Here is a 19,127-nt window from a genome sequence, read left to right on the forward strand (position 1 = left end):
GTGTGTGTGTGTGTGTGTGTGTGTGTGTGTGTGTGTGTGTGTGTGTGGTGGGTTGGGAGTGAGGCCAGAGAGAAAATAAATGGACCTAATAGATTTATACTGCTTAGTGTGGAAAGAGATAAGACTGTTAGAACTGGAAAAGCCCTCATAGGGCATCTAGCCCAATGGTGCCCAACTCAGAATAGAAGCTGGCTCACTCATTCATACCTGCAAGTGGCATATTGACCTTATTTATGTTCTGTTGTATTTATTTTATTAAATGTTCCTGATTATATTTCAGTCTGTTCCCAATAGTCTGACACCTCTGACATAACCCAATTCCTTTGTTTTACATGTGAGGAAACTGAGGCCCAGAAGCTAAATCATTTCCCCAAGGTCACAGAGAAGAGTAACCCTAGGGCAGAGATAAGAGCCCAAGACAGGTGCTCTTACCTCTAAAACACAGGTATTTTAAAGAAACTTCAGTCTGAGTTTCAATCTTAGCAAAGAAAAAGACTCCCCTTCCTGCTGGACTAGAGCCAGTCAGCAGCCTGAATCTGAAGTTGCCTAAACTGAGGAGTCAGGTGAATTCCTTGGAAAGTCTGGGCCCTGGTGGCAGAATGACAAAGCCTAGCTGAAGATGGTGGGCACGTGGCCAGGGAAGGGCATGGAGAAGGAGAGGAGGAGAATGGGTGAGAGAGAGAGAGTCTAACCTTTTCATTGAGATGTAGAAAGAGTTTGAAAGGGAGAGTCAGGGTAGGGCACTGGTCATCCTTTTTCTTTATCTTCAGAATCTACACGCCCTTTACAGAAGACACCCCCTCTATCGGTCAGCGCTTGCTCAACTCGGTGCTAAACACCCTCATCATGATCAGTGTCATCGTTGTCATGACAATATTCCTGGTTGTGCTGTACAAGTATCGCTGCTACAAGGTGAGTGGAGGTGGAGGAGCCCTTGCTGGTCAGGAGGTCAGCCAGGGGGCTTGCTCAAGGCTTTGTTCTGATTTAGCACTGGGGGCCCAGGAAGCTCTGGGAGCCCAACTGTGGCCTTTCAGGCCGCTTGATCTGTACATATATGTTTTGCATGTGTGTAATGTATGTGTGAACACATGTATTTGCCCAGTGTAGTTTATGCAGTGTATATGTGTGTCATGTGCACTATTTATGTGTATCTGTGGTTTGGGGACACACAATATATCTTTTATATATTTATTAAATAGTATATTTGTAGAGAGAGAGAGTATATATATTTTTATAAATTGTATATACATACTCAGATGTCCACATCAATATGAGATCTCATCAGTTTGGGAGTTCCACACACCAAAACCCATCCAGACCTGCCCAGCCTGTGCAGTTCTTGTCTGTATTCTTTGGAGAGTTTGGTATAGGGCTCTCACTGTTTGGTTATGCCATGGATACTGGCATATGCTGACATATCCAGAGGCAGCCTTCATGTCTCACCCATCAATGTGACCCTGGGCAAATCACTTAACCTTAATGCCCCAGACTTGCAGAATAATTGCCAGTTTCCAGTTTATATCAATCAAAGGAGTTTTCTTACCGAGAGTTTCTTATCCCAATGAAATTACAGATCTAGTCCAAAAAAAGACATCTTTACACAATTTGTGTGTGTATCTCAGTGATGTTTTTCTAGTGCTTTTGAGGTTTATAAAGTCCCTGCTATTCTAGAGCCAGTTCTCTCCCCATTATAGCACAGTTTAATTCTTGTCTTTGGATACCCAGGTTAAGTGACTTGCTCATGGTAAGGACAACCAGAAAGGGTCAGAGGTAGGGTTTCAAGCTGGGTCTGTCCCATTTCCAAGTTTGGTGCCCTCCCACTCTTATCACTCCCTATTATGTAAAAACATATACACGTACGTGTTTATGTGCTTACATGCATGTGTGTATGTATACATGTATACATAGACACACACAGCTAGGTGGCACAGTAGATAAAGCACTGGGCTAGGAGTCAGGAAGACCTGAGTTCAAATCCAGCCTCAGACACTTAGCTACTGTTTAACTCTGCCAAATTGCTTAACCTCTGTTTGCCTTAGCTTCCTCAACTGTAAAATGGAGGAGCAGTTTGTTGTGAGGATAAAATGAGATAGTGCAGTGCCTGGCACATAGTAAGAGCTCTGTGTGTCAGTTATAAACATCATCATTATCATAATCATCACATTTGCATATGTGTAGAAACATGTCTTAAAATCACATCCTATAGGGGCGGCTAGGTGGCACAGTGAGTAAAGTGCCGGCCCTGGAATCAGGAGGACTGGAGTTTGGTTGCAGCCTCAGGCACTTAACACCCACACACAAAAACTAGCCGTGTAACCTTGGCAAGTTACTTAACCCCAGTTGCCCTCCAAAAGGCAAAAAAAAAAAAATCATGTCCTATATCTATACATATATACTAGTGTCTATCTCTATATATCTAGTGATCTGTTTTTATAGAAGGAGGAAGTGATAGAATGAAAAGAGTACCAGTCTTGGAGTTGGGACAGGCCCAGGTTCAAATCGTACCTCTGATACTGACTACCTATGTACTTTAGACAAATCACTTACTACAACCTCAGTTTCCTTACTTATAAAATGATGATAATAGTACCTACTTCACAGAATTGTGGCAAGGCTCGAATGAAATAATGGAGACAAAGCACTTTGTAAACTTTAAAGCACTGGAAAAATTGTCAGAGATACACATATTTGTGTGTGTGTTTATGTATGTGTGTGTGTGTCTTTTTGGGGAGTCTAGATCTATAATTTTATTGGGATAAGGAACTCTCTGTAAAGAAACTCCTTTTATCAGTGCAAATTGACAGCTCTGTGTGTGTAGCTAGATAAATAGATAGATCTCCATGGGCTCAATGCAGAGCTTGAAGCCAGGTCCTCCTAATTTGAGGCAGGCCCTCTGTTGCTCTGCCAGCCCTCCATAAAGTAGGCGTCGCCTACATATATGTGTATACTGCAAACTGTTTCCACTGCCTGATGGTTCCTGTTTCATGCCAGACAAGTCAGTGTTTGAATCTTCCCCCTTTTCTCTTCACGACCTTTTTGAATACGTTGTGCCATTTTACTGTGCTATGGTTTGCTTCTTAAAATGTCATACTGAATTTCCATTTTTAAAAAAATATTGTTCAGAATGTCACTTCCCTATTTTAAAAGTTAATTTCAACTTTGATTCCCCTTCTGAAGAAATAAGGCCTTATTTTAAGGCCCCTAGGGAATTGACACAACTGGTTTTTGTTTTGTTTTGTTTTTCATTTTCTTTTCCTGTTTCCCTCTAGAGCTGGCTCTGTACATATTCCACTCCAAGATCTGGGAGGCTGTCAGCCCCTGTCTCCAAGAGCCATTTCATCTTGGGACTGGCCCATTGTCTCTGTGGGTACAGATGGGGTAGTTGCACTAAGCTATCTCCCCACCCCCGCTTGTTCTTCCCAGAGACTTGGGACTTTGGGACAGTGGCCCCATAGTCCTTTTCCTTGTTCTGGAGTACACAGGACTCCTAGAATTCTGCAAGTAGCAGGGGCCTTAGAAATCATCCAATCTAACCCTTTTATTTTATATATGAAAAAATTGAGACCCCAAAGGATGAAATGATTGGTCCCAAAGTCACAGGTATTTAATGGCAGAGCAACCTTGGGTCCCTGACTCCCAGTCTGGTGGTATATACCCGAGAATTAGCTTTCTAGGGATACCAGAAATCTGTGTTTCTAAACCATAAACTTCTATGGTAAGTATTACCAGTTTTGTAAAGGTAAAATTAATTTATAACAATGACCATCAGAATACAGAAACAGACCTTAAAACTTTAGGTTGCAAATGTATTGAGTCCAAGGGATTCTCTCCTGATTCCTGTTTTTCTTTTGAGGAATTACACGTGATATCTCCAGTGGATGCCTCTTAAGAGGGAATGATGGGTCAGTGTTTCCTAGGGGTGAACAATGGATATTGCTGCCTTGATGATCACTGTTGCTTTTGCAGGTGGAAAGGCTGGTCCAAGAGTTGAAACTTCTTGTCTTCCCACATTCTGAGGTTGTGGAGTGTGTTTCTTTGATAACCCTTTAAAACTCTCTAGTTCCTCAATGACCCTAATTTATGATAATAACATATTGTACTTGAAAGCTGCTGTGGTCACAGTAGCTTGTGAAGTCTGTCTCCTCTGGTATGCAGTGGTTGCAGTCCTTGTTTGTGGCTAAGATTAGCGTCTGTGCTAATGGAATCCTGAATTTCTTGAAGTCTGTAATCCTTTTCGTTGTCGCCAAGGCATTTAATACACATTATCTCATTTAATTCCCAAAGTCACATAATTAGCACAAGAATTATTATCCTTATTCCTTACAAATGAGGAAACTGAGACCTAAAGATCTACAGATTTACCCACAGTTACATAGGTTGTAAGTGACGGAGATAGCGTTCAAACCCAGGTCCTCCAACTCCAGATGCAGCATTCTTTCTGTCATTCCCCACTGGTGTCCACCATGGGTCCATCCACACTCACATATGCATGACTGAATGAAGCATTTATTAAGTACTTACTATATGCAAAGAAAGTACTGTTCCAAGCACTGGGTATACAGAGAGAAAAATCAGACGTTCCCTACTCTCAGGGAGCTCCCATTCTAACAAGGGGAGACATCAGATAGGGAGTTTTCCACTGCCAGTCAGATGGAAAGGCCCCATTGTCCTTGGAGCACAGCAGCAAAGCAGCAGATGATAAAAGCACAAGGAGTTAGAGAGAGTGCAGTGGGATTGGAGATGGCCAGTCTCTGTAAACTGTGAAGCCATTTGATCTAAGCTGTAGCTACTGTTATTAAGCCATTTGTTGACATAAAAACACTTTGAAACAGGAGTGCTGTGTGCCTGCAGAGGAGGTTGTGGGGCTTCTCATTTTTATTGCTCAGATTAACCTTGTTCTAACATGGCAGCGTGGCACTTGGGACATTAGCCATGCACACTGTTGCCCCTGGTGGCTGACCTGAGCAGCAGCACCCTCTCTACTGCCGGGAAGCCCAGGGTTCTGTCTGAACCGGCGAGTAGACCAAGAACGTTCCTTGTGTGAACAGCAATGTGTGCTTCTGTTGTCTAGTTTATCCATGGCTGGTTGATCCTGTCTTCTCTGATGCTGCTCTTCCTCTTCACCTACATTTATCTTGGGTAAGTGTCTGCCCCGAAGTTCGTAGTTGTTCCAGGTAACCTTTCATTCACCCTGCTCCCTGATACGAAGGGCATGAAAGGGGGCACGGGTCAGAGGAGGGGATATACAACTCAGTGGGTGTAAGTAGCAGAATTATTCCTATTTTACAGATTAGAAATCTGAGGCACAGAGAGATTGGGAGACTTGCCCAGAATCTTGCAGCTGGGGCAGAAAGGGGGCAGAGGGAGCAGGGTTTGGGAGGGGCATGGTCAGATCCAGAGCATGGATCCATTCCTTCTGATTCCAAGGCTCTGTTGCTCTTTGAAATACACTTCAGTGAGGGACAAAAATGGTATTTAGCAATGGAATACCATAGGAACAAGAGGGACTAGGATTGCCTTCTCTCTGGTGCCAGAGCACCTACTGTGTGCTAGGCACTGAGCTAGACCCAGGTAATCTCTCCACACATTTTCTTGTGGGTATGATGTGATCTACCTTGGTTGGCTATGTGTTGTGTTTTCAGCCCCCTGTAAAAATACCATGGAGAGAAAGGCAACACAGCATAGTAAATAGAGTGCTGGCCTTGGAATCAAGAAGGCTTGGGTTCAGGTCCTTCTTTTTACATCTCCTTGCTCCATGACCCTGAGCAAGTCAAACTCTCAATGCTGCAGACAATTCTCCAAGACCAGCTTCTGAGCGGGTATCAACCTGTTGGTACAAGGGGCTTCTTCCTTTAAGCAATGAAAACCCAGATCCAGTCCAAAAATTTAAAAACAATTTGACACTTTGCTATAAACTTGATTAGGGGATTGTGTATTGGGAGCTGGAAGGGACCTCAGAGGAAGGCCATTAAATCTTATTTTATAGATGGGGAAACTGAGGCACAGAGAAATTGTGATTGGCCCATGGTCACAGAGATAGTAAGTTGTAGAGAGGGATTCAGACCAGGACCCTCCAACTCCAAATTACATAGTAGTTGAATGTTGGATGTAAAATCCTTCTTATTTAAATTTTATTCTTTAGTCTAAAACTTGGTAAATTCCAAATTTAGAAAATGATTGATTTGGAATGTTGTTTTTTTGAGATGTCCTCTTATTCCAGCTTCCTAAGGGTTCTGAGAAAGACAGGGAAGAAAGGTTTCCTAGTGCTTTGGGGGACATGGGCAGTTTAATACTCAGTTATGTTTATTGTTGTGCTAATGAGTAAAATTGAGATGTCTAAAGCAAGGGTTCTTAACCTGGGGTCCATAAACTTGTTTTTGATGACCAAAATGATTGGCGTCCTTTGGAAACCTGTGTATTTTACTTCATGTTTTTAAATTCATCATTCTGAGAAGGGGTTGTCCATAGGTTTCACCAAACTTCATCAAAGGGGTCCATGGCACAAAAAGGTTCAGGTGCCTGGTCTAAAGAAAATTTAAAATAAAATTTTAAAATAAATCAAGTAATGGAGCTAAAATAAATGTAACAAGATCCCTCTTCATGGAAACATGTTTTGGGGTGGAGGTGGGAACGTATTTGGACATCTAAGACTGTGGAGATCTTAGCAATAGAAGGAACCTTGGCGATCACAATGCAGTTTCTGATTCTGCAGACTGGAAAACTGAGGCAGGGGGAAAGGGGTGGTTCATGTGGTCAGTAAAGTATCTGTAGTATTCCATGGAGGAGGAAAAGAATGCTATTAATAATAATAGTGATTGATGTAGCATCCCAAGGTTCTTGAAGTGTTTTATGTACATTGTCTCTTTTAATCCTTACAGAAACCCTATAGGGGCAGGTGGTATTATTTATTCTCGTTGTATAGCCATAGAAATCATGTCTCACAGAAGGTGAGTGTCTTTCCAGGTTCACATAGTAAATATGCATCTGAGGTAGGATTTGAACCCAAGAACCCAAGACTGCCAGACACCAAGTCTAGTAACTTTATTCATTTGGTTTTAAACTAGGACAAGGTCTAATTAGTTGAAAGTAACTATGGAGTCAGCATTCTTTTCCCCATTTCTAGTGACTTCCGCTCATCGGCTGGTCTTGTTTTTCAGGGAAGTGCTCAAGACTTACAATGTGGCTATGGACTACCCAACCCTCTTCTTGGTCATCTGGAACTTTGGGGCAGTGGGAATGATCTGTATCCACTGGAAGGGCCCCCTGGTGCTGCAGCAGGCCTACCTCATCATGATCAGCGCCCTCATGGCCTTGGTCTTCATCAAGTACCTCCCAGAATGGTCAGCCTGGGTCATCCTGGGAGCCATCTCTGTGTATGGTAGGACAGCCATGGGCAGGGTGGTCTGATGTGGTGTGCTTATCTTGCATGGGTCAAATCATACCACTTTACCTGCTAGAATGTAAGATCCTTGAGGGCAAGGACTGTCACTTGTATCCTCAGGTCTCAGGGCAGTGTATGGTACATGAGGTGCTTAATAAATGCTTGTTGATTAATTCCAGTTTTATAACTATCTTCCTCCTGAAGAATGTAAGCTCCTTGAGGTCAGGGACTGTTTCATTTTTGTCTTTGTGGCAGGCATTGTAGCCCCAGTTCCTGGCACATTGTAGGCATTTAATATGTGCATGTTGAATTGAATTTTACGAAACAAAAAAGGATTCTTCACCAGAAAGTGGCCTTCTTTTAAAAAGAAAAAAATCACTTAATGCTTCATTATCTTTTCTTAAAATTGACTCTTTTAGACCTGCTTCTCATTCTAGCCTAGCTGGTTCTTGGGCACACACCATAGATTAGGGTAGAAACCTGTTCAGCAGTGAGAAAGCTCTGAGTAGGGGGTGAAAACCAAGGACAAATGAGGAAACCAGTGCTCTGAATTTTCCATTTCTTCCCCTGGGTTGGGGTGAGGGAAGCCCAGCTATCTATTTCTAAGAGTATGAGTTAAACAAGTTTCTGGGATTTGAGAATGGTGGCTTTTCCCTGACAAAGACTTCTTGATTTTCATAGATCTCGTGGCTGTGCTCTGTCCTAAAGGACCCTTGAGGATGCTTGTAGAAACTGCCCAGGAAAGAAATGAACCTATATTTCCTGCCCTCATATATTCATGTAAGTCCTCCCCACCTCAGCCCCTGCTGAGCAGTTAAGACCATGTGAGAGTGGTTATCTCTCCACACCCTTTCCCTTTTGGTTTTCCCAGTGCCAATGACAATTTCCCGACTCTCCTTTCATAATTATGATAAAGAACCCCTTTCCAAGGTCAGGGAGGGTGGGGGAAAGAAAGGGGAGTTGGTCTCTATTCTCTCTGATATCCAGTGAGGAGCTGGCCTTTTTTGATCATCGAAGACTGTTAAAAAGCATGTTATTCTACTGGAATTGTACAGTCTTATGGTTAGAGGCAGCCAAAGGGTCCCTCTAGTTTCTAACCTAACCTCCCAGTGCAGTTCCTTCTGTAGCAACCGTGATGGAAGGCCATCTGACCTGTGCTTCCAGGGATGGGGAATTGACTGTCTCACCAGGAAATCCCTTCTGTGGTTGGCTATCTCTTGTTGCTAGGGAGTCCTTTCATACGTTAAGCTGAAATCTGCCACCCAGTAACTTCCATGTGCCGATCCTGTACAGAAAAAGCCTAGTATAGTTTTTGCATGAAACCTCCCTACACAGTGACTTAAAGGAGTAAATTATCTTAGATCAAAAGCGGAAGGGACCTTAGGGACCGTCCAGGACAACTGCCTCGTTGTATAGATGAGGAATCCAAAGCCCATGATGGTTCAGGGACTGGTGCAAGGTCACAGAGGCAGGATTTAAACCAGGTCTTGTGTTTCTGAAGCCAGTGCTGGTTCCACCATAACTTGTTGCCAGATAAGCTCCTTTCTCTGGGCTTCAGTCCCTTCTTCTGTCAAATGAGGCATTGGAGAAGAAAGATGACCCATCTGAGGTCACTTGTAGCTCTAAACCACTTTGGGGCTGTGAGTCTGTGAACCATGAAGGAGAGTTGGCAGGCCAGAGTCAAGGCAGTTACTTAAACATACTCTAGTAATAGAGGAGGAGACCTGGCCAGCCTTTGGGGGAATTCTGAGTATTTAAATGATGCAGTATTGATGTAATGGAATACTTCTAGTGTTAAAAAATACTGACAGATGTGAATAATGCAAAAAAAAAAAATGGAAACAGGGGCAGCTAGGAGGCACAGTGAATAGAGCACTGGCCCTGGAGTCAGGAGGACCTGAGTTCAAATCCAGCCTCAGACACGTAACACTTAACTAGCCATGTGACCTTGGGCAAGTCACTTAGCCCCAATTGCCCTCCAAAAAAAGAATTTATTAAAAAAATTTATATTAAAAAAATGGAAACAGATGACACAAATTGAACCTTACAAGACAGGAATATAGATGTTGACTAAAATTATTTTAAAAACAGCAGTGGCATGGGGGTGGAAGGAATAGGATGGAGGGAAATACAGTTAGTAATAGTAGCTGTGAAAAAAAATTTTGAAGCAAGTTTCTCTAAATAATAAGGCTTCATTTCTCAAACATATAGAGGAACTGAGTCAAATTTATAAAAATAAGCCATTTGATTAGATAAGAGCCATATTGATAAATGAACAAAAGACATAATCAGTTTTCAGATAAAGTGATCAAAACTGTCTATAGCCATATAAAAATATTCTAATTCACTATTGATTAGAGAAATGCAAATTAAAATAGTTCTGAGGTATTACTTCATATCTGTTAGATTGTCTAAGGACAGAACTGGTAAATGACAAAAATTGGAGGGGAAGTGGGAAAAATGAGATGTTAATGCACTGTTGGTAGAGGTGTAAACTGATTTACCTGTTCTGCAAAGTAATTTAGAAATATGCCCAGAGGGCTGTAAAACCACACATACGGTTTGACCCAGCAATATCACTAGCAGGTCTGTATCCCAAAAGAGATAAAAGCAAAAAAGGAAAAGGACCTATATGTACAAAAATGTTTGTAGCAGCTCTTTTCTGGGGGTAAAGAATTAGAAACTGAGGGGGAGGGGGCGCCCATCATTTGGGGATTAGCTGAACAAGCTGTGGTCTATGATTATGATGGAATACTATTGTGCTATGAGAAATGAGCATGATGCTCTCAGAAAAATCTGGAAAGACTTCCATGGGCTGATGCAAAGTGAAATGTCCTGTATACAAAATAACAGCAATATTGTAAGATGATCAGTAGTGAATGACTTAGCTGTTCTCAGCACTGCAACGATCCAAGACAGCTCTGAAGGGCTTAGGATAAAAAATGCTGTCTGGGGGCGGCCAGGTAGCACAGCAAGTAAGAGCACCGGCTCCAGTGTTGAGAAGACCTGGAGATCGAATCCCGGGCTCAGACACTCAGCACCACACCCAGAAATAACTGGCCGTGTAACCTTGAGCAAGTTACTTAACCCCGATTGCTTAAAAAAAAAAAAAAATGCTGTCTGTCCCCAGACAAGGAACTGGTGGTGTCTGAATAGAGATTGAAGCATTTTTTTTTTTACTTTATTTTTCTTGAGGCTTTTTTGTCCATGTTTTCTCTCACAGGATGACTATTATGGATATGTTTTGTATGACTACACATATATAACCTATATCAAATTGCTTGTTTTCTTTGTTGGGGGTGGGGGGGAAGGGAGAGACTTTGGAACTCAAAATCTTTAAAACAGTTGTTAAAAACTGGTTTATATGTAATTGGGGAAAAATAGGATACTAAATAAATACCCAAAAAAGTAAAAATAAAATAAATTTTAAAAACAATGACAACAAAAATTTATAAACACATACAGAAAAGATCAGAGAGGAGACTCAGAGCAAATGCAACATTTTTGTTAAAGTTTATACTATATTATTGTTTCAGTAAAATAATATAATAAAATGAGTATCATCATCACCCCCATTTCACATATGAGAAAACTGATCAAAGAAATGAAGAAATCTGAGCCTCCACGTAACAAGGCCCAGGCCTCTGTCTCTGCTCCTTGCTCTCCAGGCAGGCTTTTCCTGCTAGGTCACCGTCCTTGCATATGATTAAATACAGTGCTCTCTAATACAGAGTAATTCTTTAAGCACAGCAGGAATAAGGAAATATCGTTTGCTGACTGTATAGTCACTTGTCCTGTTGTCTTCTTGCAGCTGCCATGGTGTGGACCGTAGGCATGGCAAAGGTGGATACTCCAACGAAGGGAGCCCTCCCCAAGGACGGTGAGCAAGGTCAGTGTCTCTGAAGCAGACCCACGGGCCCAAGGTGTGGTGTCCCACAGTCACTGCAGGAGGCTTCTGGGCGTGAGAGACCAAGACATGGAGAAAGAGGAAGCACTAGACCGCTCATTAAGTGTTACTGTGTGCCCTGCATTGTGTTAAATACTGAGAATTCAGAAACAAGAAAGCAGGCCTAGTTCTTTCTCTCAAGGAGATTACATTCTAAGAGAGAAAGATAAAACAGAGGGGAATGGGAGAGCCAGGGATGGGAGGGGGAGAGCAGAGTGAGCAGTGTGGTTGTGGTGGTCCCTGCAGTGAGTCACCAGCCATCAAGTGAACTTCAGACCCAGGCCTCCTTCCTTAGGTGCTCAGGGCAGCGGGTGTGGCTGTGGAGATTCCAGAGGGAGCAGGAAGCCAAGTGAACAGTGGCTTTCATGACCTTGCACTAGGCCATTGTTATTTATTGATATAAGATAAGCAGTATGGGTCAGTGGATAGAGTTGTCCTCAGAGCCAGGAAGAGCTGGGTTCAAGTCCATCTCTGATAGTAGCGGCTGTGGCACCCTGTGACACCCCACCTTGTAATGTTCTGGGCAGCTCGCTCGAGACAATAACCTGCAGAAGAGGTGAGTGGTAGAAGTGGTGTCCTTGCCTGGGAGTTCCCGATGCCAGTGAAACCACAGGTCTGGGCCCAGTCCCACAACTCCTAGTTCCACACTTGACCCCTTTACTCTGCTGAAGCACAAACATTAGTCCAGGGTAGAGATTTTCAGATGTGAAGAGGTGTCCTTCTAGGACCTGAAATTACCCCAGTATGTATCAAAATGCAGAGCATCCTGCACGCCCCGGGGCACTGAGTGTAGCTGATTCCTTCTTTCATAGGTAAAGCTGAGGCAGCTGTATTGTCATCCCTCCATTGCTGGTGCATTTTGGGTATCCCAGAGGATCCCTCCCCAATTTCCTTTTCAGTTAATTCTGTTATTACCAAAATTTTCTCTGAGCCAAAGAGAAGTCACCAACCACAGTGGTTGGAGGACAGCAGAAAGATAAGGAAGGGCATGACATCAGGGAAGTGCCAGTCTTAAGGAATTCAAGTTCTGATCCACCATGACACCTTCCCTGAAGGATAATTTCCTTCTCCCCAGCCGTCGGCCTCTTCCTCCCCAATGAAAAATTCTTCTGGCTGTGCTTCTCATGTCCTCTCAATCTGTTTTGTTTTGTTTTGTTTTTTTATTTTTGGTGGGGGGTGCACCACTGATGCTCTTCTCTGTCTGGGAACACAGATGAAGACTCAAGCGACCCTTCTGGGGACCACTCTTACTCTGAAACATATGACTCTCCGAGGTGCACCCCACTCCATGTGCCTTCCTACGCAGTGGAGGAGCTGGAGGAAGAGGAGGAAAGTAAGGTGGATTAGTTTTATCTAGCCACATGAGGGGCTTTCCTTCTGGGTGGTGAGGGGCTCTAAGAAGGCAGGTGGGAGGAGGAGACCAATTCCCTTGAGAGAGTGCACCCACGCACCCCTACAGTGATCTCCTTCCAAAGGGAAAAAAGAAAAGATTAGAAATGAGAAAGGGAGTCTGTGCTGGCAGACTCCTAGGAGTCTTCTGGTAGATGGCAAGCTCCTTGGGGGCAGGAATTGTGTCTTTTTGTCTTTGTTTTCCCACTGCCTAGCACATAGGTGCTCAGTAATTGTTGAATTGAATTGTGTGTTAGTCTCATGGAGAGGTATGACCCACTTACCACTGTAATAGAGATTGGCCTGTGGGATATGGGGTAGAGAAAGACAAGAGAACTGATTATTTGGCTTCTTAAGAGACCAGAGTGATTGGGAGTGAGAGGCCACAGTGAGAGTGAGAGACTATCCTCCTTAAAGGTTTTTTAAAGCAGGTCGTGGGATTGTAGATTTAGAGCCAGAAGGGGTCTGGACAATCATCTGGTGAGTATTCTCAGTTTACACATGAGGTGATTTGAGTGACCCGGCCAGTGGCACGTAGGTAAGAAGCAGCAAGCTGGGATTTGAAGCCAGGTGCTCTAACTACAAATCCAACATAACATGTGATCATACAGCTGAAGTTTTAATGTGCTTGAAAGTAATAGAATTATAGTTCCTCAGAATGTTCTTAAATTCAGACTTACTTTTAATACAATCTGGCTTACCCTTCTAGACTTACAGGCCCGCAAGAGTAGAGGTAACTAGGGGCGGCCAGGTAGCACAGCGAGTAAGAGCACCGGCTCCAGTGTTGAGAAGACCTGGAGATCGAATCCCGGACTCAGACACTTAGCACCCACCCAGAAACATCTGGCCTGTAACCTTGAGCAAGTTACTTAACCCCAGTTGCTTAGGGGCGGCCAGCTGGCTCAGCGAGTAAGAGCACCAGCTCCAGTGTCAGGATGACCTGGATCAAATCCGGGCTCAGATACTCAGCACCACACCCAGAAAAAACAGGCCGTGTAAACTTGTGCAAATTCCTTTACCCCGGATGGTTAAAAAAAAAAAAAAAAAGAGTAGAGGTAGCTCTTCGACTGGAAGTTCCTTGTACCAGTAAAATCACCAGTCCATTCCCAGCCCCATTCATTAATTTGGGTGCAGAATGCCTCTTGCCATGGCCCAGTCCAGTTAACCTGCTGCAGGACAAGCCTTAGATTGAGTTGTGCCTAGTTTCCTATCCCACAAAGACCTATTTAGTTACTTTTGCAGGAGGTGAGATCTCCTAGCCTTTTGTTTCTCTGCCACTGCCAGACATTTTTTTGAAGGGTTGCCTATCAGTGTTTCCAAAGCTCTCGTCAGTCTCAGAGCTATTGCTGTTGCTTACATGTGATTCAGTGTTTGGTAAGGAAGGAGGGCAGTGACACAGTTGGTGGGCCACAGTGAGCTTTTGGGCTATCTGAGCATTTCTGGTATCAGCTGTTTTCCATGTTCCTGAACATCAGAAAGAACTCAGTGAGTGTTAAGTCAGCTTTCAGTTCACTGGGTCAGTTTCATCCATCACCCTTTATCATTGACCTTCCATGAGTAGTTGCCACAACACTTACAAGACTTGGTTTTTGTCTTCCGCCAAACAGGGGGAGTGAAGCTTGGCCTGGGAGATTTCATTTTCTACAGTGTTCTTGTGGGCAAGGCAGCAGCCACGGCGAGTGGAGACTGGAACACCACACTGGCCTGCTTTGTCGCCATTCTCATAGTAAGTACTTAAGACAGGGAATGGCAGTGAGAACAATCATTTAAATTCATATAATCCCTTCCAGCCATTGTCCTTACCTACCTGTGACATAACTGATGTGTCTGGTCCAGCCCTGTGAAATAAGTAGTAGTATTATCTTAATTTTTATAGATGAAGACACTGAGGCCCAGTGGTCATGTGAGCCACTCAGAGTCATGTAAAGGCAGGTCTTAAGTGGGATCACAGAATAATAGAGCTGAAAGGGCCCTCGTGGCCCTCTAGTCTGACTCCTATGCTAAGGGAATCCCACCTATAACATGCCCAGCAAGCAGCTGTCCAGCCTCGGCCTTTAAGGTGGGAGATCGAGAAGTCTTCTGGCTTCCAAGTCCAGTATCTCATACATAGCAGGGGTCTAACAGATGTCTGGGTTGGGTCGAATGGTTCCCATTCAGAAGCCATCATGAATCATACTAGGTACCATACCAGATGTGTTGCAAAGAGCCCCTGAAACACCAGCAACAGTCTCTCAATACTTGGTGTCAGATAGTCTTGGAGTATTTCTTAAGAAGGAAGATTGGTACCGAGCCAAGAGAGCTTACTTACAGTGCCCTGGAGCCCTCACCTTGCTGTATGGGTGACTCTTAAGAAATCACATGTGTAGCATTATCCAGCCACATAGTATAAGCTGGTGACAGTCCTTTTGTAGTTCCCATTCTCATGTAAGGTATGTGTGTAGAGATATAGTGTCCTCGTGTGTCTGCTAACATTATTTCATCTCCTTGGAGGGTAGGAAGGAAGTCCTATGGTATAAGTAGATTGAGCATTGGACCTAGAGTAAGGAAATCCCTAGTTTAAATCTGGCCTCAGTCACCTACCAACTGTGTAACCTCTTTCTACCTCAGTTTCCCCATCTGTAAAGTGAGGATAATAATACCACCTACCTTCCCCCACCCAGATTTGTCACGAGGATACAATGAGATCATATTTGCAAAGCACTTTGCAACTCTTAAAATACTCTAACTGGTGGCTTAGAAAAGCCCCTAGACTAGAGAATCAAGAACCCCCCATTCTTATCTTGCTGTATGAGCCTAACCTCTTTGTGATTCACTCTCCTCCCATAAGAAATAGGGATAAAATAACACTTATGGCACTTGCCCCACAGGGTTGACAATGAGGATCGAGTGAGCCTGGGGTGGGGATGTATCTCAGAAAGCACACAGGTGCCAGACGCTCTGGGGGATTAGCTTCACCATGGGCCCAGGAGTTCTCTGAACCCTCTGGTGAGACTGGCTCTTCCCAGGCTTGTGCACCCACACCACAGCTTCCCTTGCCCCTCTCCAGCCTCACCTTCTGTCCTCCCCACAGGGTCTGTGTTTGACACTCTTGCTGCTGGCGGTGTTCAAGAAGGCCTTGCCTGCCCTGCCCATCTCCATCACCTTCGGTCTCATCTTCTACTTCTCCACCGACAACCTCGTGAGGCCTTTCATGGACACCCTGGCATCCCACCAGTTGTATATTTAGAGCAAAACTTAGCTGTTATTGTCTGGAAACTAGGAAATTCCAATTCTATGGAGTCATATAGTTTTACACGTTAGTGCCATATATTTTTTAAAACTTTTTTTTTAAAGAAGACAACACAAAAAAAGTATTACATAGTTACTTCGTGAGATTGAGCATCAGGGCAGTGGAGTAGAACAAGGCCCAGGATCTGGATTCAAGTCCTGGCTCCACCACCAACTAGCCATATGACCTTGAGCCTCAGTTTTCTCATCTGTAAACTGAGGGAGTTGGACCAAGTGATCTCTAAGGTCTCTTCTGGATCTCACATGATTTAGGTGTCTAATAATTCACCCTTTAAGGACCTGCACTTCCCTGATCAAAACCCAGGAGTTCATTTAGGTGACCTAAGAAAGGAGGTCACAAAATGTGGCTCTGGGCCAAAGGGGATGGTCTGGAATTTCATGGAAGGGTGATCAAAAAAAGATTGCGACATATTGGAAGGCCATAGAATGTTCTCAGGAAACTAGATCAAGGGACTGGGCCTACTCACTAAGATCAACAAAGGCACTTTTTTCAGGATGGAAGGTTCACAATGTTTTATCGATGATGTTATTTTTATTACCTATTGGAAAGAAAGTCCAATTCCTGTTACATTTCAGATGACTAACTGCTGGGAAGGGGCTTATTGGCCATTGTGACTTAATACTAATAAACTTCTTTAGACTGACACATTGGAATGCTCTTTACCTCATTGTAAATTGTGACCCTTCTGTAGTGTGGCAGAGTGGAGAGAAAACTGGCTCCAGAACCAAGAAGATGTGGGTTCATGCCCCGCCTCTGACACGTCTGTGTGTGTGGTCCTGAGCAAGGAAGTTTATTTCCCAGTACTTCAAGTATTTAAGTTGCAGAAAAGGTGAAGCAGGAGTTCCCTCAGCCAAGAGGTTTTTTTGTGTTTGTTTTTTTTTAAGTTTCTTGGGGGGGGGAGGGGCAGTTGGGGTTAAGTGACTTGCCCAAGGTCACACTGCTAGTATTTGTGTTAAGTGTCTTAGGCTGGATTTGAACTCAGGTCCTCCTGACTCCAGGGCCAGTGCTCTATTCACTGTGCCACCTAGCCTCCCCTAGGAGTTTTTTTATAACAATGAAATCTCAGGTCCAGCTGCTTTCCCTGTTTCTAGTGTCATGTTCCTGTCTGGTAAAGTGAGTGCTTCATTCAAGGATGGAATTTTAAGCAGAGCTGATAGAAAAAAACACACAGACTCCAGTTAACTAAGGAGGGATATCATGGTGTAGAAAAAGGGTCAGTACACCTGGGGTCAAATTCCAAATCAGGTACTTGCTTGGCCAAATCACTTTCCATCTCTTGGTCTCTGCTTTCTCATCTGTAAAGCAGAATTTGAATGCAGGTCTTTCTGATTCCAGGTCAAGCACTAGCCATGTGGGTTCTAAATGAGAAAGGTTTTTTGGTTGTTGGGTTTTTTTTTTTGGTCCAGCCCTGTACTCTCATTGGTGTGAAGAACTCCTGAGAGGAAAACTGTCTCCACCAATATGCATATTCAGCTTGTCTATGATCTGCAGTCTCAGACAATTGCCTGAGTATAAGCTTAAATAAAGTTTTCAGAATGGTAGGGTTCTTCTACATGAATGCTTTCAGTTATGTAGAACTCACTATCTTTCAAGGTATCCTGTCCCATTATTGAATGTCTCTTAATTTTCCTAAAATTCTTTTTTATATTAATCTGACGTTGTCCTTTTTCTTCTTCATTACTTCCATCCTTTGGTTCTAGCTGTGTTTCCTGGAACTGGGGAACAGGGTGCCTCCAGTTGCACAACACACTTCGAGAAGCAGGTTCACCAACCCCCACCCTTACCCCCGAGATCCTAACGTGCATGCTCCCAGGAATAGGCCCTCATTGTCAATCCCTCATGACATCAGTAAATATCCTTTTGCAAAATCTAATTGATGTTAATTGTTTACCAATGATGTTGAGAAATCTCAATAAGGCAAATTATGTTGTGCCAGTAATCAATGGCTATAGATATTGCAAATACACTGGAGTAGGGGATCAAGCATAGCCTTAGAAAGAAGCCTCAACCCCTCAGGGGTATCCCTAGGGCCCTGAGGGAGAGATATAGCCAGTCCTATTCTGGTGACCCTACCATGTGAGTTGGTAAATTCAGAGCATGTAATTGTTTATACCAGTAAAGAAGAATATGTTAAAGATGATGGTCTGCCTTCCTGAAAATAATGGGGGGGAGTAGAAATGAAGGGAGAGTAGCTCTTCCAGCCATTATGAAACCATATTGTAAAGCACCAATCATTGAAACCATTTGGTACTGGGTAAAAAAATGAGAAAATGGATCAATGTAATAGATTAAATAAGAATCAGAAACAAACTCAATATTGTTCAGTAACATTCATTAACTAGTAGGGCTATTTTCCTTTTGCCTAAGTACATATGAGAAAACTGGAAAGTGTGGTAAAAAAAAATGGTTTAGACCATGGTCTTCCACTTCAATGCACCAAAACTTTCAGCCCTCAGTTCTCTATATACCTTTTTCCCTTGAAGGACTTATTCACTGTTAACAATTTGAAAGTCACTTCCATCTCTGGGCCTCAGTTTTCACTTCTGTAAAATGAGGAGTTGGACAAGATGACCTCTGAAATCCCTTCCAAGCTCTAAATCTGTGCTCCAGTAATTTGCAAATGGAGGTATTACTCATCACATTATTTTTTTTAATGGAAAAAAATGGATGTAGGTGCCTCACAGCCATGAAAAGGTGGGGAGAATACTTTACCAAACAAAGGATAGAGGAGATAATAAAAATAAAATAGAAAAATTTAATTATATGACATTGAAAAGCTTTTGTGTGAACAAAACTAATACAGATAAGAAAAAGGGAACTTAGTTGTGGAAAAGTCTTTGCATGAAAAATCTCAAATAAAGGTCTGCTATACAAGATACGTAGGGAAATAACACAAATATAAAAGACCAAGTGCTATTCCCCCAGTAGGTAAGAGGTCAAAGAATATGAATGAGCAATCCAAATTGCAAACTATAAACCATATGAAAGATTACTCTAGCTTATTTCATCTTCCTGAGCTTCAGTTTTTTCATGTAAAATGAGTGGGTTGGATTAGATGGTCTCTAAGTCAATCACCAACTCTAAATCTACAATCTTGTGATTTATATGTGACTGGCTGAATC

General features: G+C 43.1%; 1 protein-coding gene across 7 annotated transcripts in view; it reads left to right on the plus strand.

Moving 5' to 3' along the window:
- PSEN2 (presenilin 2) overlaps positions 1-16,648 on the plus strand; it is a 43,055-nt gene extending 26,407 nt beyond the window's left edge. For 6 of the 7 annotated variants that reach the window (XM_069069111.1, XM_069069114.1, XM_069069115.1 and 3 more), the window contains 8 exons: positions 771-912; positions 5,072-5,139; positions 7,158-7,378; positions 8,063-8,161; positions 11,193-11,270; positions 12,541-12,660; positions 14,324-14,442; positions 15,787-16,648. In XM_069069111.1, the coding sequence (XP_068925212.1) occupies positions 771-912; positions 5,072-5,139; positions 7,158-7,378; positions 8,063-8,161; positions 11,193-11,270; positions 12,541-12,660; positions 14,324-14,442; positions 15,787-15,942 (1,003 nt within the window). In that variant the 3' untranslated portion in view covers positions 15,943-16,648. Of the gene's footprint in view, positions 1-770; positions 913-5,071; positions 5,140-7,157; positions 7,379-8,062; positions 8,162-11,192; positions 11,271-12,540; positions 12,666-14,323; positions 14,443-15,786 lie in introns of those variants that run through there. The other variant, XM_069069117.1, reaches the window with a different exon arrangement.
- Positions 16,649-19,127: the final 2,479 nt, after the last annotated feature.

The sequence above is a fragment of the Petaurus breviceps genome, unplaced genomic scaffold, assembly GCF_028583685.1.
Source record: "Petaurus breviceps papuanus isolate PSGF00001 unplaced genomic scaffold, PetGlider_PUasm1.0 90778, whole genome shotgun sequence".
Lineage (NCBI taxonomy): Eukaryota > Metazoa > Chordata > Mammalia > Diprotodontia > Petauridae > Petaurus > Petaurus breviceps.